This window comes from Lathamus discolor, chromosome 3 (genome assembly GCF_037157495.1).
Source record: "Lathamus discolor isolate bLatDis1 chromosome 3, bLatDis1.hap1, whole genome shotgun sequence".
NCBI classification, from domain to species: domain Eukaryota; kingdom Metazoa; phylum Chordata; class Aves; order Psittaciformes; family Psittacidae; genus Lathamus; species Lathamus discolor.
Genome location: NC_088886.1, coordinates 86135710 through 86155764, shown reverse-complemented (window position 1 = coordinate 86155764; position 20055 = coordinate 86135710). Strand labels below are relative to the sequence as shown.

At 41.9% G+C, this 20055-nt stretch overlaps 1 protein-coding gene across 10 annotated transcripts; it reads left to right on the top strand.

Annotated features, from left to right (window-relative positions):
• The first annotated feature begins 251 nt into the window (after positions 1 to 251).
• On the top strand, positions 252 to 18330 carry HNRNPA3 (heterogeneous nuclear ribonucleoprotein A3). Of its 10 annotated transcripts, none has more exons than XR_010610684.1 (14): positions 272 to 378; positions 4388 to 4499; positions 5019 to 5042; positions 8973 to 9095; positions 9187 to 9333; positions 9418 to 9628; positions 9865 to 9954; positions 10016 to 10123; positions 10244 to 10324; positions 11430 to 11576; positions 12415 to 12540; positions 12631 to 12702; positions 15783 to 15857; positions 18027 to 18330. XR_010610684.1 is itself a non-coding variant. In XM_065670277.1 (13 exons), the coding sequence occupies exons 2-12, from the start codon at positions 4434 to 4436 to the stop codon at positions 12681 to 12683; spliced, it is 1176 nt and encodes a 391-aa protein (XP_065526349.1). In that variant the 5' UTR covers positions 252 to 309; positions 4388 to 4433; the 3' UTR covers positions 12684 to 12702; positions 12789 to 15230. The 10 variants fall into 10 exon arrangements, 8 of the variants coding, with proteins under 8 accessions (XP_065526349.1, XP_065526348.1, XP_065526350.1 ...); XR_010610683.1 differs by having other exon boundaries at positions 16050 to 18330; XM_065670277.1 differs by lacking the exons at positions 15783 to 15857; positions 18027 to 18330 and adding an exon at positions 12789 to 15230 and having other exon boundaries at positions 252 to 309.
• The last annotated feature ends 1725 nt before the right edge of the window (positions 18331 to 20055 follow it).

The following is a 20055-nucleotide window of genomic DNA, read 5'->3' as shown; positions in this document are numbered from 1 at the left end:
TGGGCGCCTCAAGTAAACCCTGACACCCCTGAAGGAATCCTCTGTAAGCATTTCACTCCTTCACTTGTCTTTTCTTCCCTTTCCTACAAGCGCTTTTGTTCCTTCAGACCAGCGACCGCCACCGCCTCACACCCGCCCCCTCAGCCGACGACGGACGCAGCGCCACGCATGCGCTGCTCATGAGGCGGGCGAGGGGCGGGGCGGGAGCCGCGAGCGGTGTTACGTGGCGAGGAGAGGCGGGGCCGGCTTGCGCGCGCCACTCGCGGCTGCGCGCTAGGAGCGGCCACTCCCACAGCGGGTCGGCGGTGGGTAAGCTGGGCCGGCTGCTGGCGTGGGACCGACGAGGGCGGGAAGGCGATTGAGCTGAACGCCGGCACGGTTATATCTTATCTTATTTTCTCGCCTCTGCTATCCTACCTCCCGCACCCTCCCTCCTCCGCTCCGGCTACACTCGCTCCCTTCCTTTTCGATCCGCTCGGGGGAAGGGAAAGGGCCGCTCCGCCGTAGTGCGGCCCAGGGCTCGCGGGGGGGATAGGGGAGGGGCGGCCGCCTCTTGAGGAGAAAGCGGTAACGGCCGTTGCGCGCGCGCTGTTCCCGACTCAGCCCTTCCTCCCCCCGCATCCACCGTGTCTCGCGGTGCCCGGAGCCCGCCTTCCCGTCACGTGGCTCCCCTCTCCGCCCTCCGCCTCCTCTTCTCGGCTCCATATTGGTTCTGAAGCGGGCGAGCTTGAGCACAAAATGGAGGTAACTGCCTGCCGCGTGGAGGGAGCGGGGCCCGTGAGCCTCAGCTGAGGCAGGGGTGGAAAGTGACGTGAAGCGGTCTCCTTTCCCACCGCTGATCCCCTACCCCTCCGTCTCCCCCGCGGAGGCAGAGCTGCTTCAGTTCTCCCGGCAGAGCCCCCCGGGCGGGGAGTGATGGTGGGGTGGGGGGGAGGCACGTAATGGTGCCCCTCGCAGTTTCGGCTGGTGTACCGGAGCGGTCGCCGCCTCCTTGCAGCGTTTCTGCCGCCTTCCAGGCCTCGTTTCCCCTGAGACATGGCGCATTAGCCTGCAATGGCGGCTGCTGGCAGGAAGAGGGAGGATGCGGGAGAGACTGCGCTTCCGCCGTGGGCCCCTCGGGCGTAGCGGCTGCGGCCGCCATTTCGCTGCTTCCAGCCTGCGGCTGGGGGAGGCCTGGCCTTCTGGTTGGCACAGAGCTCTGGGTAACAGAGGCGCCCTCTGCTATTCTGGGGGACACCGAAACATTTAGGTGCAGATTCGAGAGAGAGTGGGGAGAAGTGAGCTCCGTGTATGTGTGTGTCATTGTTCTGTCCTCCCTGACCGCCCCCACCTCCTCCCATGTAAGCTACCTGGAGTAGTGCGCTAGGTGTATTATCCCACAAATTTTCCTGGAAACGGACTTCTAAAGCATTGTGTTCGTGCTTCTCGCTGAGGAATGCTGGTAGACGTTGCAGCAACTCCCCAGTGTCCTTGTCCCCTCATTCCATTCCGTGGAGGCTAGCACGTGTAGCGAGCTTTTGCTGGCCGGGGAGGTAGGGGTAGGCATACTGCAAAGCACTCTTCACTTCCATTTCTCCACTCCCCCAACCACACATGCATAAGGGCCGTGACATTCGGTGGCACCCCGCCATGATCTTGGTGGGAAACACGAAGAAGCAGTCCTGCACAAACCTTGATTCAAATTTTTCACAGCTTGAATGAAGTCGAGATCAAACGTGCACTCCAGCAGTCACCCACACACTGCTTGGAGGGAAATACGCTCATGATTATTCCCCGTTGCTTTTCTTTCCTCCTGAAAACAGAAGTTTGTTTTTTTGTTTGGTTGGGTTTTTTTTTCTTCTTGTTTTTATTTTTTTTTCCTCAGTTAAATAGAGTATGGTGAGCAAAAATGGTGCAGGTTTTGTGTGTGGCTTTTTTATTTTGACCCCCTTCACTGCAAGCGGAAACATTACAAAATTGAGAACAGAGAAACCAACAGGTCACAGTAGGTTTTGTGCCGACATTAAAAGCAGACAAGAAACTGGATCCCTTAGCAAAACAGCTAAAAATAACCTTTCCATGTAAGCAATTGTTTTAGCTGCTTCAGGGTTGTTGACTAGCTCAACAACTGAGGGGGATGATGAGTTCAAAGCATTTGAACAAGCTTCAGTAAAGCTTGGAAACCCGTCATACAAGTTATTAACCTAATATCTTGTTTTTTCTCCCAGTAGACGTTCCCGTTAGCTTTGGGAATAAATTCCCCACGCACTTAGAGCTGAAAATCTGTTATCTTGCTACTTTAACTCTTAGATTTGGCATGATACACTGTATGCATGTTAGGTCCAACTGTAATTATTTAGAGAAAAGACCAGTACATCTCCATAGTATACTCTTAAGTGGACAGGTAAACTTCAAGCTTGGGAATGTCTATTTTGTTTCTATTAACTTCTTGTCCCTGTAGGAGATACAGTAGTGCTACAAGTTCTTTTGAGTAATGAAGCATCTCCTACTGACTCGTTGTCTCATTATAACAGGTTTGTTCTGAGATTGCTTTCAGTTCTGTAGCTAGGTTGTAGTATACAACCTTTTCAAGGCTAGTTTAACTCAGCTAAGTGTTCTGAATATTTTTATTTAGAGTTGAATATTTTGCTCAGTACAGAAAGACTGATATTGACAGCTTTTTCTAACAACATTCTATGAGGCAAAGTAGGAATAGGGCTGACCAGGGCTGTGTTCCACTTCAGTTGACGGTGTGCAATAGCAAGGAGACAATTCTGTTTTGACCATCCTGGCCTTCAGAGGCCATTGTGGCACAGACACGTTGGATAGCTTTAAGGTGGCTGGCATGGAGCCTCCTTTGGGAAAGCAGCAGGTGACAAAATCAGACGGGACTGCATACTTTTCATTACTTAAGCGTATCCCTTGCTTGCCTAACAATTCCCAAAGTTTTATTTTGCCATACAGCTACTTTTTTAAAAAAACCTCTTGAATTGTTAATTTACTATTTCATACCTCTCCTGTATGACTTCAGGAATCGAACAGCTCAGTTGAAACACACAGTGTCCTGTGTGTAATATCTCTTTAAGTCAAACTGATGTTTGATTTAAAGGATTTCAGGAGCAGGTTTAGCATGGTGTAAAGCATAACTGAAGGTAATAAAAACGCTTTGATGTTACATAATTAACCAGGTAAAATTGTTAATGCATTAAATCATGGTACTCATGATTTCACAGTTGAGTTTAATTTGAAGCTGGATTTTAGCATGAATTACCTTAAATAATTTCCACTCTGAATAACAGTATGTATCAGTCATTAGCAGACACCTGCTTGCCTTGCCCTATGCAGTGTTTGCAGGAATAAAACTTTCTTCAAACACCCATAACCCAAACAAACCTGTCACAGAAATACACCTAATCTTGTAAATACCAATGATTTTGATGCAGCACAAGTGTAATTTTACAGAAGCATGTTAGTTATTGTATTTTGGCTACTGTAATGAAGTTTCAAGAACCATCCAAAGTTGTGTGGAATTGTAACCAAGGATACTAATGCATTATAGTGAGACAGATAACTTACTGATCTCGGAAAACTTGAAATAAAGGCTAAAGGGAATATGATTTTTTTGTTAGTTTGAATGTTTCTCTATGGGTTCATTCATTGAACTTGTGAAATACTTGATTTTTATACTAATATGCATATGACTTTGTTAACAGTTATTGTAAAAAGTTCATGTGAAAAGTTTGGCATTTAAATAATAGGGTACTAATCAAATACATCACTTGGAAGGAAAAGTAATGCAAATGACTAGTGCTACAGATTGCTGAGGATCAACTGTTAACATTCATGATGTTGCAAGAGTAGAATCAATAAGGGATTATTGCACTGGTGTTAGTGGAAGACATTTTTCAATACAGAAAATGTTTAATATATTCTCTAGATTTCCAGGCTGCTGGATAACTCAGATGCAGTAGATTAGACATGAGAGAACTCTTAATAAATGATATTTGCAAAATCTTAGATATTTCATGGTTTAAAATCTACAGAAGTAGAATTTATGCAGCCAATTTGGGTAAAAAAAGTGGGATTTGCTTGCCCTTTACCAGTTAATAGTTATGGAAGACGGTAATCAACATAGGCTGTTCTCTGCCAGTTCTAGCATTAGCTTGTACCTAGGTATTCTGACAGTTGTAAAAAGCTTTTACTGGGATAGCAAATGTTCCTTCTGCAGTTCTTAATTGTGAGCAAAATAGGCAGGATTTTCACTCTCCCCTTTTGAATTCTTAAGGTTTTTTCTACTTCCCCCCTCACCTGTTTCCACCTGTAAAGCCACACCCATGCGCTGCAGCCAGAGAAGGCCCTGCTTCACAGGAATTGGGGTAAGTACTGACTTATCCAACCTGTTTTCTAGGTTTCCTAGAGCTAAAAGAAAGGCTGAGTTAGAGTACCCTTCCAAAATGGCTGCTCTTAAGGAAGAGAGAGAGGTGGAAGACTACAAGAGGAAAGGAAGACGATCCTCACAGGTGAGAGGATTGTTGGTTTGGTTTTTTTTTTATATATATATAAATGTAGCTTAAGGGGAAAAAATGAGAGAACCCACGACTTAACCATTTCTATCTGATGTATTAATTCATAGCTTTTTTTTTTTCCTACCTTCTTCATCCCTGTACTGACGGAGTAACTTTAAGTTGCAGTGTATTACATACAATTTTAAGGGGTGGGGTGTTAAGCATAGTGGGGAAATTTTGCTTTTATAGTTTTTTCTGTTCTAACAACTGATTAAATGTATGTTTGTGATAAAAGCAAGGTGTAATTATTAAGAAATTTGTGTATCCTCAGAGTATCAGCAGGAATTTGATTCCTTCCTATCTTCAAAATGCTGGTTTTGGTGGGAATGAAGACAGGTTCTTTCTTTCCTTTTTTATCTTTTTTTTCATCTTTTTTTTCTTTCTTTTTTTCAATTAAAAATGGTTGCCTTATAGTCACTGCAAATGAAAGCGAGGCTGTACTAAGTAAAAATAACTGTTTTCTTTTGCTTCTAGCAGAAATACCGTAGACTGAATAAGGTGCGTAGTATAGAGAAGATGTTGGGGCTGTTCTGGGAGGATGGGAGCTAGTTACTGTGGGGCAGGGTGTGGAAGTGGGAGGGGGGAAAGTCTTGATACCCTTTAGAAAATAAACTCGACAGCAAAGAGGGTATTTAAGATTCTTATATAGCTTATAACTGAGACATTTTCTGATTGTTTCTTTTGACTTGTTTGCTTTCTAACATTACTTTTCCAGGGTGCCTGAATATTTTAGCTATTTCAACTTTTTCGGGAATGATACATACTGCAATGTGGGAGGGCCTGTGTACTTGAATTAAGAACAAATCTTGTCTGAGTTGCATGTATCTTGGTAGTGTTTGGTTATTTTGTATTGAAGTATGGTGTGTAAAGTCCTTCTGGAAGGAATGTTGCAACTGTCTCACTGCTTTGGACTTTGGATAGAATGCAGCTGGGGTCGCTCAGCTGCCTACCGAATGAGCTCTTTTAGTTTGGAAAGGTAGCTTGTCCTGGAATGTACTTAAAAGCTAATAAGTTTCTAGAGAAAATACTTCACAGGTAAAGCTGGTGAAGCCCCAGTTGTCTGTAGGCTTTTCTGTTTAGGGAGGCAGTCTAGGATTGGGCTATCTGGGAGACGGAGCAGTCTTGTCTTACAGGTCTACCTGCAGATGAGTGTAGGTGTGGTGCCAGCCACTTTGTGGGCACTTGCTGGTGTTCACAGAGGTACAGTCCACTTCAAAACAGTGCCATTAGAGAGAAATACTAGTTCTAAAAGGCTGTTCAAAACCCTGAACATATGCAAGTTAAGCATATAGCAGACTCGGAATAGAAGCAGTGTATGTCTGCAGCAGTGTTGTCACTTCTGCAAAGATTAGGATTTTTACATGGGGGAGGGGGGACAGTTGCCATTTTTTCTTATGAGAAAGGCTTAGTTAGGCTGTGCTGAGTGCTTGGGGCTTTAGGTAGGACACAGGAGCCACAAGTTCAGGTCTGATGGGGACGAAGGGTGAGCTCAGGGCTCCCCATTTCCCCCTGCCCTGCTCGCGGACCCCAGCCCTGGCTGCCGGACACTCCCATGGCGCCAGTGTGGGTGGTGGGGTGATCCCTGCTGTATGCGCCTTCCTGCTCCTGCGAGCCCCGCCCTCCGGCTCCATATTGAGGGTGGAGAAGACGAAGTTGCTCACAAAATGGAGGCGGTCGGTGCCGCTCAGAGCTTTGGCCTGAGGAAGTCGCTAATCACAGCTGGAGAGGAAGTTCCCGGCCTTCTCAGAGCCCATTAATGTGTTTGGGGGGCCGCTTAAACAGCTTAGGGGGAGAAACAAAGCTATTTGCTGGCTGCAAGCAAGCTGGGCATTCTTATCGCTGCCCCTCCTCCTTCCCCCGCTTCCCCCCCCCAACCGAAGGAGCACTGCAGAATGGCATGCTGGCCCGCAGTATTAGCTGAGTAGGAGGGACCCTGCTGGTCTTGTTGAAGTACTATGATAGATACACTAGGGAGGAAGGGAGAGATGTGTTGTGCAAGATTTGCTGCCCGCAAGAGATTGCTGTTAAAACCAGCTTCAGCAGAAGGACTGAGAAATAATGTTGTGTGTGATAGAGGACAGTGCTTGGAAATCCTAGAGATGCTTATCCCCAGTGAGAACAAACTACCTGAAAAAAAAAAAAAGAAAACCCAATTAATGCTCTAAGAAAATGTTACCTTTTGTGTCTGTGAAGAGTTCCTATAACATAGGTGTGTTCTGGGGCTAATTTCTCTCTGATAAAGAAGCTGTAACAGCAAATGTTTCTTCTCCCGTATGAAATGGCAGTTCACATGCACATAATAAAAATAAGCAGAAAAAGACTTCACTTTTCCTTGCAGGAGTGACCTGAAGAGTTTTTTTGGTCATCCGTTTAAGGCAAAAGTAGTCTGAGTTGCTAATTGAAAGCCCCATAGCCTGGAGGGGTGCCAAGAGAACTGCAGAAAGTCTGTCCAGTATTGCCTCATAAGGCTTCTGGCTTCGGATGAGTCCAAATTCTGCAGTTTCAGATAATAGATTTCCTTTAGTCCGTAAGAGAGTTTGAAATGCTTAGTAGTCCCAGCTTTAATGTAACCCAGATAAAAATGAAGTACTGTCAATAGATTAAAAAAAAAAAAAAAGCCCAAACAATGCCATTAGCAACAGAAAACAGTATTTTACTTAACCTAAAGCAAGTTTCTATATACAGTAGATGTGAACTCTAGAAGGTTTTAAGTTAACATATAGTTGGAAGAGAGATTTTTTTAATTATACTTCTGTAGTCCAGACCACTTGGAAGACAGTGGAAAAGAAGCTTTACTTTGTAGTCACAGGACCATTAAGTGTCATTTATATAATATTTCTGTAGTTACAAAGTTAGTGCCTTAAATAAAAAGTTGCTACTGAGAATGCTGGTGCTCTTCTGTATGAAGCTTCGCAGGAATAAGGTCAGGGGTTACCTCCTAGCCATCTTTTCATAATCTTGGGCATTGTTTCCTGTATTACAAGTGGAACATCATAAACCAAGTGTTTCCTAAAGCAGTATGTAGTTCAGAAATTATATTTTGCCATATATTGCTTCACAGTATTCATTGCTCTTCAGGGTGGTTGTGTTGCAGTCAAGGGGACATACACTTTTCTGACCAACCCTAGAAAACCCAGCCCCCCTTTATTTAAACTGTGGCAGAGCTTAAAGCACTTCACCTTAGGGTTTGAAGCAAGACATCTGCATGTAGCAGTCTGGCTACTTCTATGTAGTTCAGCATTCAGGCTAATGCTGCGTCTGGACTGGGTTAACCCACTGCAGCAGAAATGGTGAAACTTACTGTGCATTCATGCTGCAGAATTAAAGTCATATGCAGCGTATCTAGCCAGCAGTGAGCTGGCCAGCACCTTGTGCAGTGTTCTACATGCACACAAGTACCAGCTGGCTAAATAATATTTTAATCTGGTGTTTTTAGATAAGCCTTCTCTGTCTTGGGGATGGGAGAAAGCTATAAAATATTTTTTCATAAACTCCAGTGTATGAGGATATTCCTGGCCTAACTAAAAAAAAAAAATCCTCATGCAACACTAAAATATCAGAAACACTAACACACTTTTAAGCCCACTTTAATTATGATGTATAAAACTGGGCTTTTAAAATAGCACATTTTATGAAGTGGCTGGTCGTATTTAGGTGATATTCTCGAGAGCTTCAATTATACTTGGTTTATTATGCTTGTTAAGGTACCAGTCTTATTGCAGTAATTGTATCCGCTACTGGTCATTGATTGGTCATTACGCAAGACATCATTTGTAAGAATTAAGTCCTCGTTGAGTCACATTTGAGAGGTGTTTCCCATAACACTGAAAACTGCACATGTACTTCTGCTTTCTTGCTTGCATCCATACAGCTTACAAAATTATCAGACTAGAAAATTTACAAATTTAAGGAATTAAAAATGGATAAATTTTTTCATAATGCGTAAAAATAACCTTTCACAATGGATATCCCGAAGGACTGGACACTCTGGACGATAACCTTTTTTCTTTCACATGGTATTAAATTTTTTTTATAGTTCCTCACGAATATGTTTCATAAAGTGCTAGAGCCTCCCTTTACCTAGCAGGGCTTCATTGCTAATCCCTACACAGCAATATGCAACAACATAAGAAAGGCATAAAATGAACATACTTCTGGGGCGGTGGGGAGAGACCAGATTATTTAGTATATTGAAATCTCTTTACTGATATGTGCATTGGAGCACTTAGTTAGTTAGTGTTTTAATTAAAATCACACCTCATTGTGTTTACTATGCTGCTGTCTAAGCCCATTAGAAGTCACTGTTTTTATGTAAATGTATTCCACCTATTTGTAGTTATAATGTGCACGGATAATTTTTTTTGTAATTCTGTGACATTTTAACTCTGGTTTATAGTCAAAATACGTTTCTGATTTTTGATTTTGTAGGGCCATGAGCCAAAGGAGCCAGAGCAGTTGAGAAAGCTGTTCATTGGAGGTCTGAGCTTTGAAACAACAGATGATAGCTTGAGAGAGCACTTTGAAAAATGGGGCACACTCACGGACTGTGTGGTAAAGTGTCAAATACTAGTTTGTGCTTTTGAAGGATAGAAGTGCTTAATCTAGTACAGAAAATGCAGAGCACCCCCTGTATTTTTTGCAGGTGATGAGAGACCCCCAAACAAAACGTTCCAGAGGCTTTGGCTTTGTGACTTATTCTTGTGTGGAGGAGGTGGATGCTGCCATGAGCGCTCGACCTCATAAGGTTGATGGACGCGTGGTTGAACCAAAGAGAGCGGTTTCAAGGGAGGTAAGTTAAGTGTTTTAAGTTAACCTAATTTCCTAATCTTTACCTAATAATTTAAAACACTGAATGGAGTTTTTGGTGTTGTAGGATTCTGTGAAGCCTGGGGCGCATCTCACAGTAAAGAAAATATTTGTTGGTGGAATTAAAGAAGACACAGAAGAATATAATTTAAGGGAGTACTTTGAAAAGTATGGCAAGATTGAAACCATAGAAGTCATGGAAGACAGGCAAAGTGGAAAGAAGAGAGGCTTCGCTTTTGTAACTTTTGATGATCATGATACAGTTGATAAAATTGTTGGTATGTAGCTCTTCAGTGAGAAATGGCTTACAGGATAAAAGTGTAACATTAGATTTCAGAATAGCGGTGTGTGGAATGTAAGCTGTTGGCATAATCAACTGTTTTACTATTGTAAAAGAAGGGATAGATTTAATGTTCCTTTTAAAAGTGTGATCGTGCCTTTCTATGACAGTTTTACAGCGTATTGCTTTCAATGATTTTATTTTCTAACTGTCCTATTTCACATTTTTCTTTAGTTCAGAAATACCATACTATAAATGGACATAACTGTGAAGTGAAAAAAGCACTCTCAAAACAAGAGATGCAGACTGCTAGCTCTCAGAGAGGTGAGTTTGGAGTTATACATCAGTATTGTATGGAACTGGTTTTCAATTAATGTAATTGAAGTAAAATATTTTGTAGGTCGTGGGGGTGGCTCAGGCAACTTCATGGGTCGTGGAAACTTTGGAGGCGGTGGAGGGAACTTTGGCAGAGGAGGAAACTTTGGTGGAAGAGGTAAATAACTGGAATGCTTACACAGAATGTGATTCCTATTTTTATTTCCTGTGTCAGTTGGCTTAAACACTGAATGTTCAATGTGTTCAGGAAAACATTCTTATCTGTTTTGTGTTCCAGGAGGCTATGGGGGTGGTGGTGGCGGTGGTGGGAGCAGAGGAAGCTTTGGGGGTGGTGACGGATACAATGGATTTGGTGATGGTAAGTGTATTGTTCACTTCCCCTTCCCTCCCAAGTGTTGTAGATAGCTGTAAGTCTTGCCTTTGCTTTGAAAACAAAGTCTGCTTTGGTAATGTTTCTACATCGTAGAGCTGTGAAGAGTTAAAGGGTTTTCTTTTTCCCCACAAAATTATGGGTGGGGGGAAAAAAACCCACCTCTGTATTTACATTGTGACATGAGGTTACTTAAAAGTTCATGCAGCAGCTGTCCATGATATAATTGAGAACTAAATGAAGATTCTGCTGTCAGCTGAGATGACTAAAACTGAATAACGCAGTGACCTGCTATCATAAGAAAAATCTTTTCAGTCAACTGTAACTCTTCTCATGGCTCAGTAGTGTCTTTTTTATAATGAAGTTTGAATGAGCGTCCAAAGTGCATGTGAAGAGAACTGTGGAAATTACCAAATGGCTGTGGAAATAGTGGGGTTCTTGGCGGGGGGGGTGTGTGTGCACAAATGGGGAAAGTAGCGTGTGATTACTGATGTCCTGAATCTATAAGCAGATAAATGTAGTTATGTTGAGTTCTTTGGAACTATTCCCCAGTTTGGGATTACTCCATCAAAATGTCAGAGACCAGGTCAGCCTCTGGAATACTGTCTTTCAGATACACTTTTATGTGATTGGAAAAAAAGAATTTTCAGGAGCTTTGACACGCATGTAAATAAAGCTGTAGGCCTAGATAAAAACTGTGAACAAGAATCCTTCTGAGGATCTTACCTTCATGAGACGTTTTAATTCAGAAGAATAAAGAGGATGATACACAATACTGACAAAGCCATTTGTGTAAAGAGGCAGTTATTGCATGTAGTGGGGGGAGTGGTGGTAACAGTGTGTATTTTCTGTGAGCCAGAATGAACTTCTGAGTATCATTCTTCAAGTGTGTACATAAATGAATGGTTGTTTTGTTTTTTTTTTTGGGTTAAATAGTTTAGATAGGTGATACAGCTGCAATTAATATAATACAGGGAAAACATTGGGAGGAGACAGTCTTACTCTGTATTTGGTTTTTCTTTTGTTTTTAAATGGACGTTTCCTCACCAGTTTAACTTCGGAGTGTTCAATTTGATTCTTCTTTTATTCCAAGGGGGCAACTATGGAGGGGGTCCTGGCTATGGCAGCAGAGGAGGTTATGGTGGTGGTGGAGGACCAGGATATGGAAACCCAGGTGGTGGATATGGAGGTGGAGGAGGAGGATATGATGGCTACAATGAAGGAGGAAATTTCGGTGGTGGTAAGATGCCTGTTTTCATTAGGCGTTTTTTCAGATATGTCTGAGTTGTGCAGTGCCTTGAGTGTGATACTGCTTAAAATGAGTTGTACAGTGAGGTCTTAATGTAGAATACTATGTTAACATAAGGAAGGTTCTTTTCCATCTGAATCAGCTTTGATATACTATATACAACATTGTTTTGCCTGGAACTTATTTTGCAAAAAGCAGCAGCTATAAATCTGTAGAATAGGAGAATTTTGAGGCTTTTGACTGAAGAATGCTGTTGCTGTCAGATACCAGTTCACATTGTGTAGATGACATCCTCCTTGTGAGGACTATAAATCAAGGTTTATATAAGCTTTTTAATTGTTTGCCCCAAGTGTGGGGATTTAAGCTGCAAAATATGCATACTTCATTATACCCTCTGATGTGTATATGCAGCATTGCTTTTGTGGTTCTGTCACTTAATGGAGCAAATAAATTCTGTGTACTTTACATTATTGTCATACATACAAAGAGTTGAGCAGTGGAAGAATGACAGTGAAACTCATGTGCTTCTATGAATTGGAGGCCTTAAATATAGTCTGTTGTGTTGACTTCAGATTGCCTACTCAAATCTATAAATTTTCTAGTATTGTGATGTATTTAATTTACAATGAAGTACCAGTTTCTAATCTTCAAAATGCTAAGAGGTTTTCTGTCATTTGTGCATTGCAAGTAGAGGGAGTGTGCAAAATGCTTACAATTCTATTTTAAATGGTTTTAAATTATTAAAATTAACATTGAGTGTCATAATTTGGCAAGCTTCATATCCTAAGTGTTGAACAGAAATGGCTTTATAAATCTGTATTTGTTTCAGGTAATTATGGTGGAAGTGGAAACTACAATGATTTTGGTAATTACAGTGGACAGCAGCAGTCCAACTATGGTCCCATGAAAGGTGGTGGCAGCTTTGGTGGCAGAAGTTCAGGCAGTCCCTACGGTGGTAAATAAGATTTTATACAAACAATATTCTTTTTTCTAGTTAAAATTTCTTGGCTTTCTTGTACTTCAATATACACCCTGTTATTTGTAGGTGGTTATGGATCTGGAAGTGGAAGTGGGGGCTATGGTGGTAGAAGATTCTAAAAACGCTACCAGAAAAAGGGTAGGTGTAATGTATATTTCTAATGATGATTAATCATGTACTACTGTTCACTGAGAGTAATAATTTTCTTATCCTGTATTCAACAGGCTACAGTTCTTAGCAGGAGAGAGAGCGAGGAGTTGTCAGGAAAGCTGCAGGTTACTTTGAGACAGTCGTCCCAAATGCATTAGAGGAACTGTAAAATCTGCCACAGAAGGAGCGATGATCCATAGTCAGAAAAGTTACTGCAGCTTAAACAGGAAACCCTTCTTGTTCAGGACTGTCATAGCCACAGTTTGCAAAAAGTGCAGCTATTGATTAATGCAATGTAGTGTCGATTAGATGTACATTCCTGAGGTCTTTATCTGTTGTAGCTTTGTCTTTCTTTTTTCTTTTTATTTTCCCATTACATCAGGTATATTGCCCTGTAAATTGTGGTAGTGGTATCAGGAATAAACAAATTAAGGAATTTTTAACTTTTCAGTATTTGTGTAGTTCAGTTTTTCCACATTTAGTACAGAGAACTCTATAACAGAAATAAAATGTAGTTTAGGGTGTTTCCTTGTTAGTTAATAGAGAGGATTAATGCATTTTCTCAATTACTATTTTGTATTAATTTAAAGTTAACAATAGAAACACCTATTGATTTGCAGTCTTAAGGGGTCTAGTCTCAGTGTATATATGTAACTGTCATTGACATGAGTTACATAGGCATACAGAGGGAGAACATCTGTATGTTGCATTATAGTTTGTTTAGATGTATAACTAGGATTGAGTTACTCAAATTAGTGTTTGTGAATTATAGAACTAAGCTTTACCTTAATGAAAATTTCAAATTACTTTTTGGTTTGTGCATATTTTTTTAATTTGTAGTTCTGTATTAGTACTAGCGCTTCAAGAAAATAAGGCATGATAAATATTTTAACAAGACCAACTTTAGACAAATTAAAGCTGTCTCCCGTCTCATTTGAGATGTACAAGGGATAACCGCAGTTGCTTAAGTCTTGGGTGAAGAGAAAAAGAAACTTGCTTTTTACCTTTATATTTATTGTAATTCCCGAGAAGGTTAAGGTGGGGGGAATCAAGTGCCTGTTTCCTTGGGATATACAATGATTCTGTTTCAATAAAACTATACTTTGGGGAGGGTGGTTTGGAATTTTCATCCCCTTTGTCTCCGGTTCCCTCTCCCTCACACCAGACTGCACTGTTGCGATAAAATAAGGTGTCATAGTGAGAGTAATAGGTGTGTTCCTCAATAACTTAATGGCTATATACTTTCTTGCATGCACCCTAGGCAATTTTCTGGACACATTCTTCTGACTGGGAGCCAAGGGTAGCACAGGTGTAATCACTGACAGTCCCAGGTAACGCGTTCCAAAAGCCCCTTCACCACGGGCTCTGAGTAGTATAGTTTTCAAGCCTTTGCCCTTGTGAATGTCTGCGCTCAGCTGAGAGCTCAAAGGTGAAACAAAACATGATCTAGTTGTAATTTACTGACCAGAAACACTTGCCACGATGTAGAATGGTACAGTCTGGAGTTCCCACAGGTAGAATGATAGTGTGTGACAACTCGATTTTTATATTTTTTTTTTTTTTTTTATTGCACTGGAGTAGCAAATCTTATCAGCACATGTGGCTAGAAATTGTACCTCATTCTCACTTCTGACCTCCAAATTAAGGCACTGCAGCCTGTCCTTTTCTCATCTGATGCCAATTCTCTCCACCATTGCCAGGACAGTGCTTTCTGTCCATTCAGACTCAGAAGAGTAGGGATGCAGTCAATAGAAGAAATGCTCAGACACTTGGCAATGTGGTAATGGAATTACACCTGTCTCACTTCTGGGTCAATGTGCAGTATAAGGTAAATGCAATTCCAGTGTAGGAATGAATCTGCAAAGATGTATGAAATGGCTCAAGGCATCATCAGTCATATTAATAATGAATTATAATTTTAAGAAGTAGTAGAATAATGAGTGTGTTGTTTGAAAAAAATTAAACAATGTTATTTAAACACTGTTATTGGAGTGTATTTAGACTGCAGTACGTTAAAACGAGGAACTGGTGTCAAGATGGTAGCCTCCAAACTGGATTTCAAAAGTCTGCTTATTCTTTTCTGTGGAGTTTTAAAACATCTCTAAAGCTAAAGCAAGAATTGGTGATTTAGTGAACGCTTCTGTTGCTGTACATACTAATTTGGGCTTGGGGTGGGAGGGAGGCTGTATTTCAATAAAGGCATTTTTTAAACAACCCATTTGGAGTTTGAAAACATGGAAACTAAAACGCAACTCACTAGGGAGTGAGCCACCTAACTGCCGACTTGCTTTGTACATTACTACGCTTAGAAGATGTGTAGACTTGTACCTGGGGCCTGCACCTGGTTGCAGGGACAACAAGGATGGGGTTGATGTCCCTTCTGACAATTGATCTGGTATTTCTAAATTTTTTAGAATGTATTGACAGTGTTCTTTTTAACAGGGCCTCTTGTAGCTGTACTGTGACAACAATGTTAACTTTGAACAATAGTGTCATAATAAACTTTATGAACAAGATCTGTATGCAACCTTTTAAGAGATGATGTAAGTGACGGCTTTGTAGGTGGGTGGGGTAGCTTAGATGTTGTCTGTGAACGTGGAAAAGTGTAAGCCGTGAGGACAGTGATTAACCAGCTTGAAAGAACCTAGGATGTACTCCTCTGACCCATACTTGCTAAGGAGACTCTTAAGACAGGACTTCAGCAGCCTATTGAGTATGGAGAAGTCAGCATAATTAAAGAATGACGAGGCAGCAGGAGCAACAGCTTCAACTTCCAGAAAAGTGAAGGCATAAGATACTGTGCTGATAGTGAGCAGCTTCCCAAAGGCTAGTTAAATCTGCTTATCACAGCTGAAATATCGAAGAAAGTCTAGCAAGAGTTCTTCACCCTTTGGAACCTCCTTGAGTGATAGCTACTTGAGTTGACTCAAAATCAATAGGTCTAGCATTTAGACCTGAAAGGAAGGGCAATGAGCATAGGTAAGGTTTGCCTTTAAAATTTTTCATGAATTATAAAAGAGTAGCGGGGGTTTTTTGAACAAGGTAAGAGTAATTTCTTTAATTTTCAGGTTGAATGAGAAGCTCCTGCTTGACAAAATGGGGAATGTCTTGCACATCCTCTTCAGTTGAAGGTTTCTGACTGGGTAAGATTTGTAGTGTATAGTAAACCACTTGTTTAACCCTTACTTCCTTCTAGGCTTTCCTTTGCCAGCCTCAAGGAAAGCCTTAAGTACTAAGGAGCAAGTACTCCAGCATCCATCATCCAGCACTCCCTGTTCTGGCTGAGGGTTGCTTGCTGGTGTCATTGCTATTCAAGAATCTTCTGTTCCTGGCAGGTACAAAGCTGGCGTGTGTCTGAGATCAACAAGAGAGAGAGAAATGAGAAATGCTTTGAACTGTGTGCTGTAAAAGTTACTGGGGTGCTTCGGGGAGGAGGGCTGGAGCGGGGGGAGAAGCTGTTGTTTTCCCTTTGATGGAAAGAGGTGCCCTGCAGAGACCCAGCCAGGGAAGATGGGAAGCGATCCATGCCAGGTCTCATGGTGCTTTGCGCTGCTCAGGGCAGTGAGTTGCCTCCCTAGTAAACATTTCTTGTCTCTGGGTTTGCATTTGTGCAGTGCTTCCAGGCAGGGGGCTTCAGTGGTGGCTGATGCTGCCATGTGAAACCTGGCTGGAAGCACAGCTGTGTTACACAGATGAATGGCATTAAGGGAAACTTTCATCAACGTGTTTTAATGCAGATCGGTTCTTAACTCTTGGAACATGTATTTCCTTTTCTGCATCTTTGGTCGCTACAGGCCTGGAGTATTATTAGCTCCTTTTATATTTAGAGTAGCCTAGTACCTATTTAAACTTGGCAATAAATTTTTGAGTCTGCATTAGTTTTGTGAAGTCAGTTTCTATTTTAGCATGGGTTATGCTTCAGTTACGGAGAAGATAGTCAAACAGAACCCCTGCATTTCAGCTTAACCTGGAGCTTGGGCATGTTCGGAGACTGACTCAAGTATTTAAACTTGTTACCTGCTGTCAGTAAAGATCCGGAAACCAAACTCTTGACATAGTAACTTAGAATTAAGTTGAAAGTAACTTACAGTGGTGATAGATGTTGAGATTTTCATGTAATCAGGAGCTACTTAATGGAAACTTCACAATGACCGTTTGTGTTTTTGACAAATGTTGACAAAAGTTTTTGTTTAGCAGAGGCTGAACCAGAATGTGAATCTGGTGCAGTAAGGTCACAGTCTCCTTAGTGCAGCATAGTGTGCTGGCAGTGAGCTGCCGAGCTGACAGCTTGCTGTCTTATGCCTAGGGTAGGGATACCATTGCTTTTCCTCTGCTAGGCAGGGTTTCCTTTTGAGCTCACCTGTCCATGGCACCAAGTAAGTGGGGAAGAGCAGCAGTGTGTCTCTGCTGAGGGCAAAGGCTTCTATTCATGGGGGAGAGGGGAAATGTTCCTGGTTTTTAACAGCAGAATCTTGAAAACGTTTTAACAAAAACTCTGCTTTGCATCCCATTACTAGGCCCGTGTGTAGAGCACAGCTCAGCCTTAGCGTGAGAGGAATCCATGTTGCTGCAGACTCATTCTGTGCTTTGGAGAGGGTTTTTTGCACCATGTGTAGAACTAGATGGTCACTGTCAGAACTGTTTTCATCCTTTGGTTTATAACACTTTTAGACTAATTTGCTTAATTTCAATTGTTCATACCCCAATTTGTTCAGAAGTAAACCTTGTCAAAGGTAAACCCGTGTATCTTTGCCCAAGAGGCGCTTCCAAGAGTTAAGAATTCTGGTTTGTGTATAGGTTTTTCTACAGTGGCTGCTACTGAAAATAGCTGTAAATGGAGATGTAAAGTCAATGACGCATTGGTCCCTAAGCTGCAGTTCTACAGAAGTTTATTTGCTGCTTAAACCTGTGTCTTAATCTAAAAGCAAACACTACTTCCAAGAAGTAAAAATGTATTTCCCCAAAAGGGGCCCAGGTTGTGGGTGTGATATTTTGTTACTGTAGAACCCTGAAATTAAACACAGCATCTTAACTTTGGTATCATTTAAATACTGACGGTGGGAAGGGGAATGCTCCTGTCTTTCAGGCACTGGTTTTGTGATGTACTGACTTGCTGTCTTTGGTTCCTGTGTTCAAGACATGAATGTGTTTTCATAAGACTGTCGCACCACAGTGGAATATTCACTTACGTATCGGTCTGTGGTCTCTGACGGGTGTTTGTATCTTAAACTTTGTGGAGCATGAAAGATCTTGAGTCTCTCTGAAATTCGGGTATCTGATGGATGGTTCTTTTTCTGCTGTGGGTGCTACAGGTTGACATCTCTGTCTAAGATTAGCTTTTTCCTGAACTTAAAGTAACCCAAGTATCTCCGTAGAAGAAAAATGGCCTTCATATAGAAGATAATATCGCAAGATTGGAAACAGAATAATGTGTTATAATAACTGGCAAAGACTTGAAGAGCAATGGTGCCAGTGTGCTGAGATCTTAGAACTTGTGCTTAAACAAGTTTGAAAATAGTATGGAAATTTTAAGTTTTCAGTATAATCCATAATGGATTGAAATTTGTTTAAAGTATTTCCATTTTGTATCAGAATAAAGCGTATGCTGTCAAATGACTTGCATCTAAAATGTGTTGACATCACCTTTTTTTTCCAAGTGCTGTGCAGAACACAAAGCGGTCCTAACTCACTGCAGCACACTGAGTTAGAGGATCAGCTTTGCAGCTTGGGACTGGTGGCTCAGCCCCACTCCTCAGCTTTGCTTTTAATGGTTGTAAAACAATGTTCTGATCAAGTGGTCTCCGCATGGAGAGTTGGTGTATAAGGTCAGCATTGGGATGCGTTAGACATGGCAGTGTCACAGTCGCTCTCAGCTTCGGGAATATACTCTGTACTTAGTAATAATAAAGTGAAGGATACAGTTTGCAATCCACTGTTTCTGCGTATACCAAGTTTAACATGGAATATATATTTCCTTGCTGATGTGGGTGTTCTGATGTGAATACAACATTCACTGTGCTGGTGATACAAAAAACACAGTTTTAAACTGAGCGTGAGTTACTTCAGACTGATCCTTTGCCTGGGGGAATTTGAACAAGGCTTCTGCATTAACTGCAGGTATTTTGTTGTTTCCCTTTTCATCCTGGTAATGGAATAAGTATCCCAGTGTTAGGTTTTCACCATGTGGGTAGTACATGTACAGCAGCTCCTGCAAAGGCTGGTTCTAATGATGCTGTTTGTCCTTTGCTTTTGCACTAGCACTAAAGGAACAAAGCGGAAAGCAGGAGGTTACTGAGGTCTCTGTTTTATACCCAATTTGTAATTAAAGTATTTATATTGCAGCTAGAGAGAACATCTCGGATGTCAGGCATTTAATAGCCTGGGTAATGGGGTGGGGTGGGGGGGAACCCAGGAGCTCCTCAGGTTCTCTGTCCTTTACGAAATCAAATCCAGTCTGGGTTTTCAGCTGCTGGTATTGTCCATTAGCTCCCAAGAGAAGGCATGTCCTTGCATTCTGAGCATGTGCAGGGCTGTGCAGTGGGATGGACTGAAAGGCAGGTAACACGCAGGTCAGTATAAACAAGGTAAGTGGCCTCACAGTGCAAGCAGGGTCACCTGGGTTTACATATCTCACTGTCTTCGGCACCACAAATGTTAGTACTTAATGTCAGGGCTGGAACACCTGATGGTGCCAAAGGCTTTCTTCTGGTACTGGCGCTTGGCCACTACACTTGCCTTTTAAAGAAGAGATAGTCTGTGGTTCCTGGCATGCTGCCCTGCAGCAAGAACTCCCTTCCTGGTGAAGCTGTTGTCACTGCTCTGCTTTCCTCCCCTGCTTTACTCTGGTTAGCTAAGGTGGTGCTGCAGGTAAAGTGTGAGAGGGATGTCTCTACTCTGCTATTCAGAATTGGTGAATGAGTTAACAGGAAGATGAACGGCAAGTGACAAAGATCAGAAATGAAAATTATTTGGGGGCAATAAAAACTTGTGGTTACACTGATCCTACTGTGACCAGCTGGACAATAAAATAGCACTTGAAATTCTCTGTATAGAGGGAAATCCAAACCTGGTACACAACAATCGTAGCCTGCAAAGGAGTTGATGCTGTTCAAGCGAGAGGGCCCAACGAGTTGCATGAAAACAGAAAACAGCACACAGCAGTTGAGAACAGGAGCCCTTCCACAGCATCCGTTACAGTCACATCACAACTCCATTGTTCTGTATGTCACTCAGGACATCCCTAAAATGTAAGATAGTGTGGAACTGGGATTATGTTAATTAAAAGTGTTTCTTGGGCTTCTGTGGCCAGCCATGAGGTGAGATGGTTTCTGCTGTGTGTGT

What these genes read in the sequence shown, in the direction of transcription:
- HNRNPA3 (XM_065670277.1), top strand. Translation starts at nt 4,434, where the DNA reads ATGGCTGCTCTTAAGGAAGAGAGAGAGGTGGAAGACTACAAGAGGAAA. An exon ending in GCACACTCACGGACTGTGTG is followed by an intron (nt 9,096 to 9,186) that starts GTAAAGTGTCAA and finishes TATTTTTTGCAG; the next exon opens with GTGATGAGAGACCCCCAAAC. An exon ending in TTCAGGCAGTCCCTACGGTG is followed by an intron (nt 12,541 to 12,630) that starts GTAAATAAGATT and finishes TGTTATTTGTAG; the next exon opens with GTGGTTATGGATCTGGAAGT.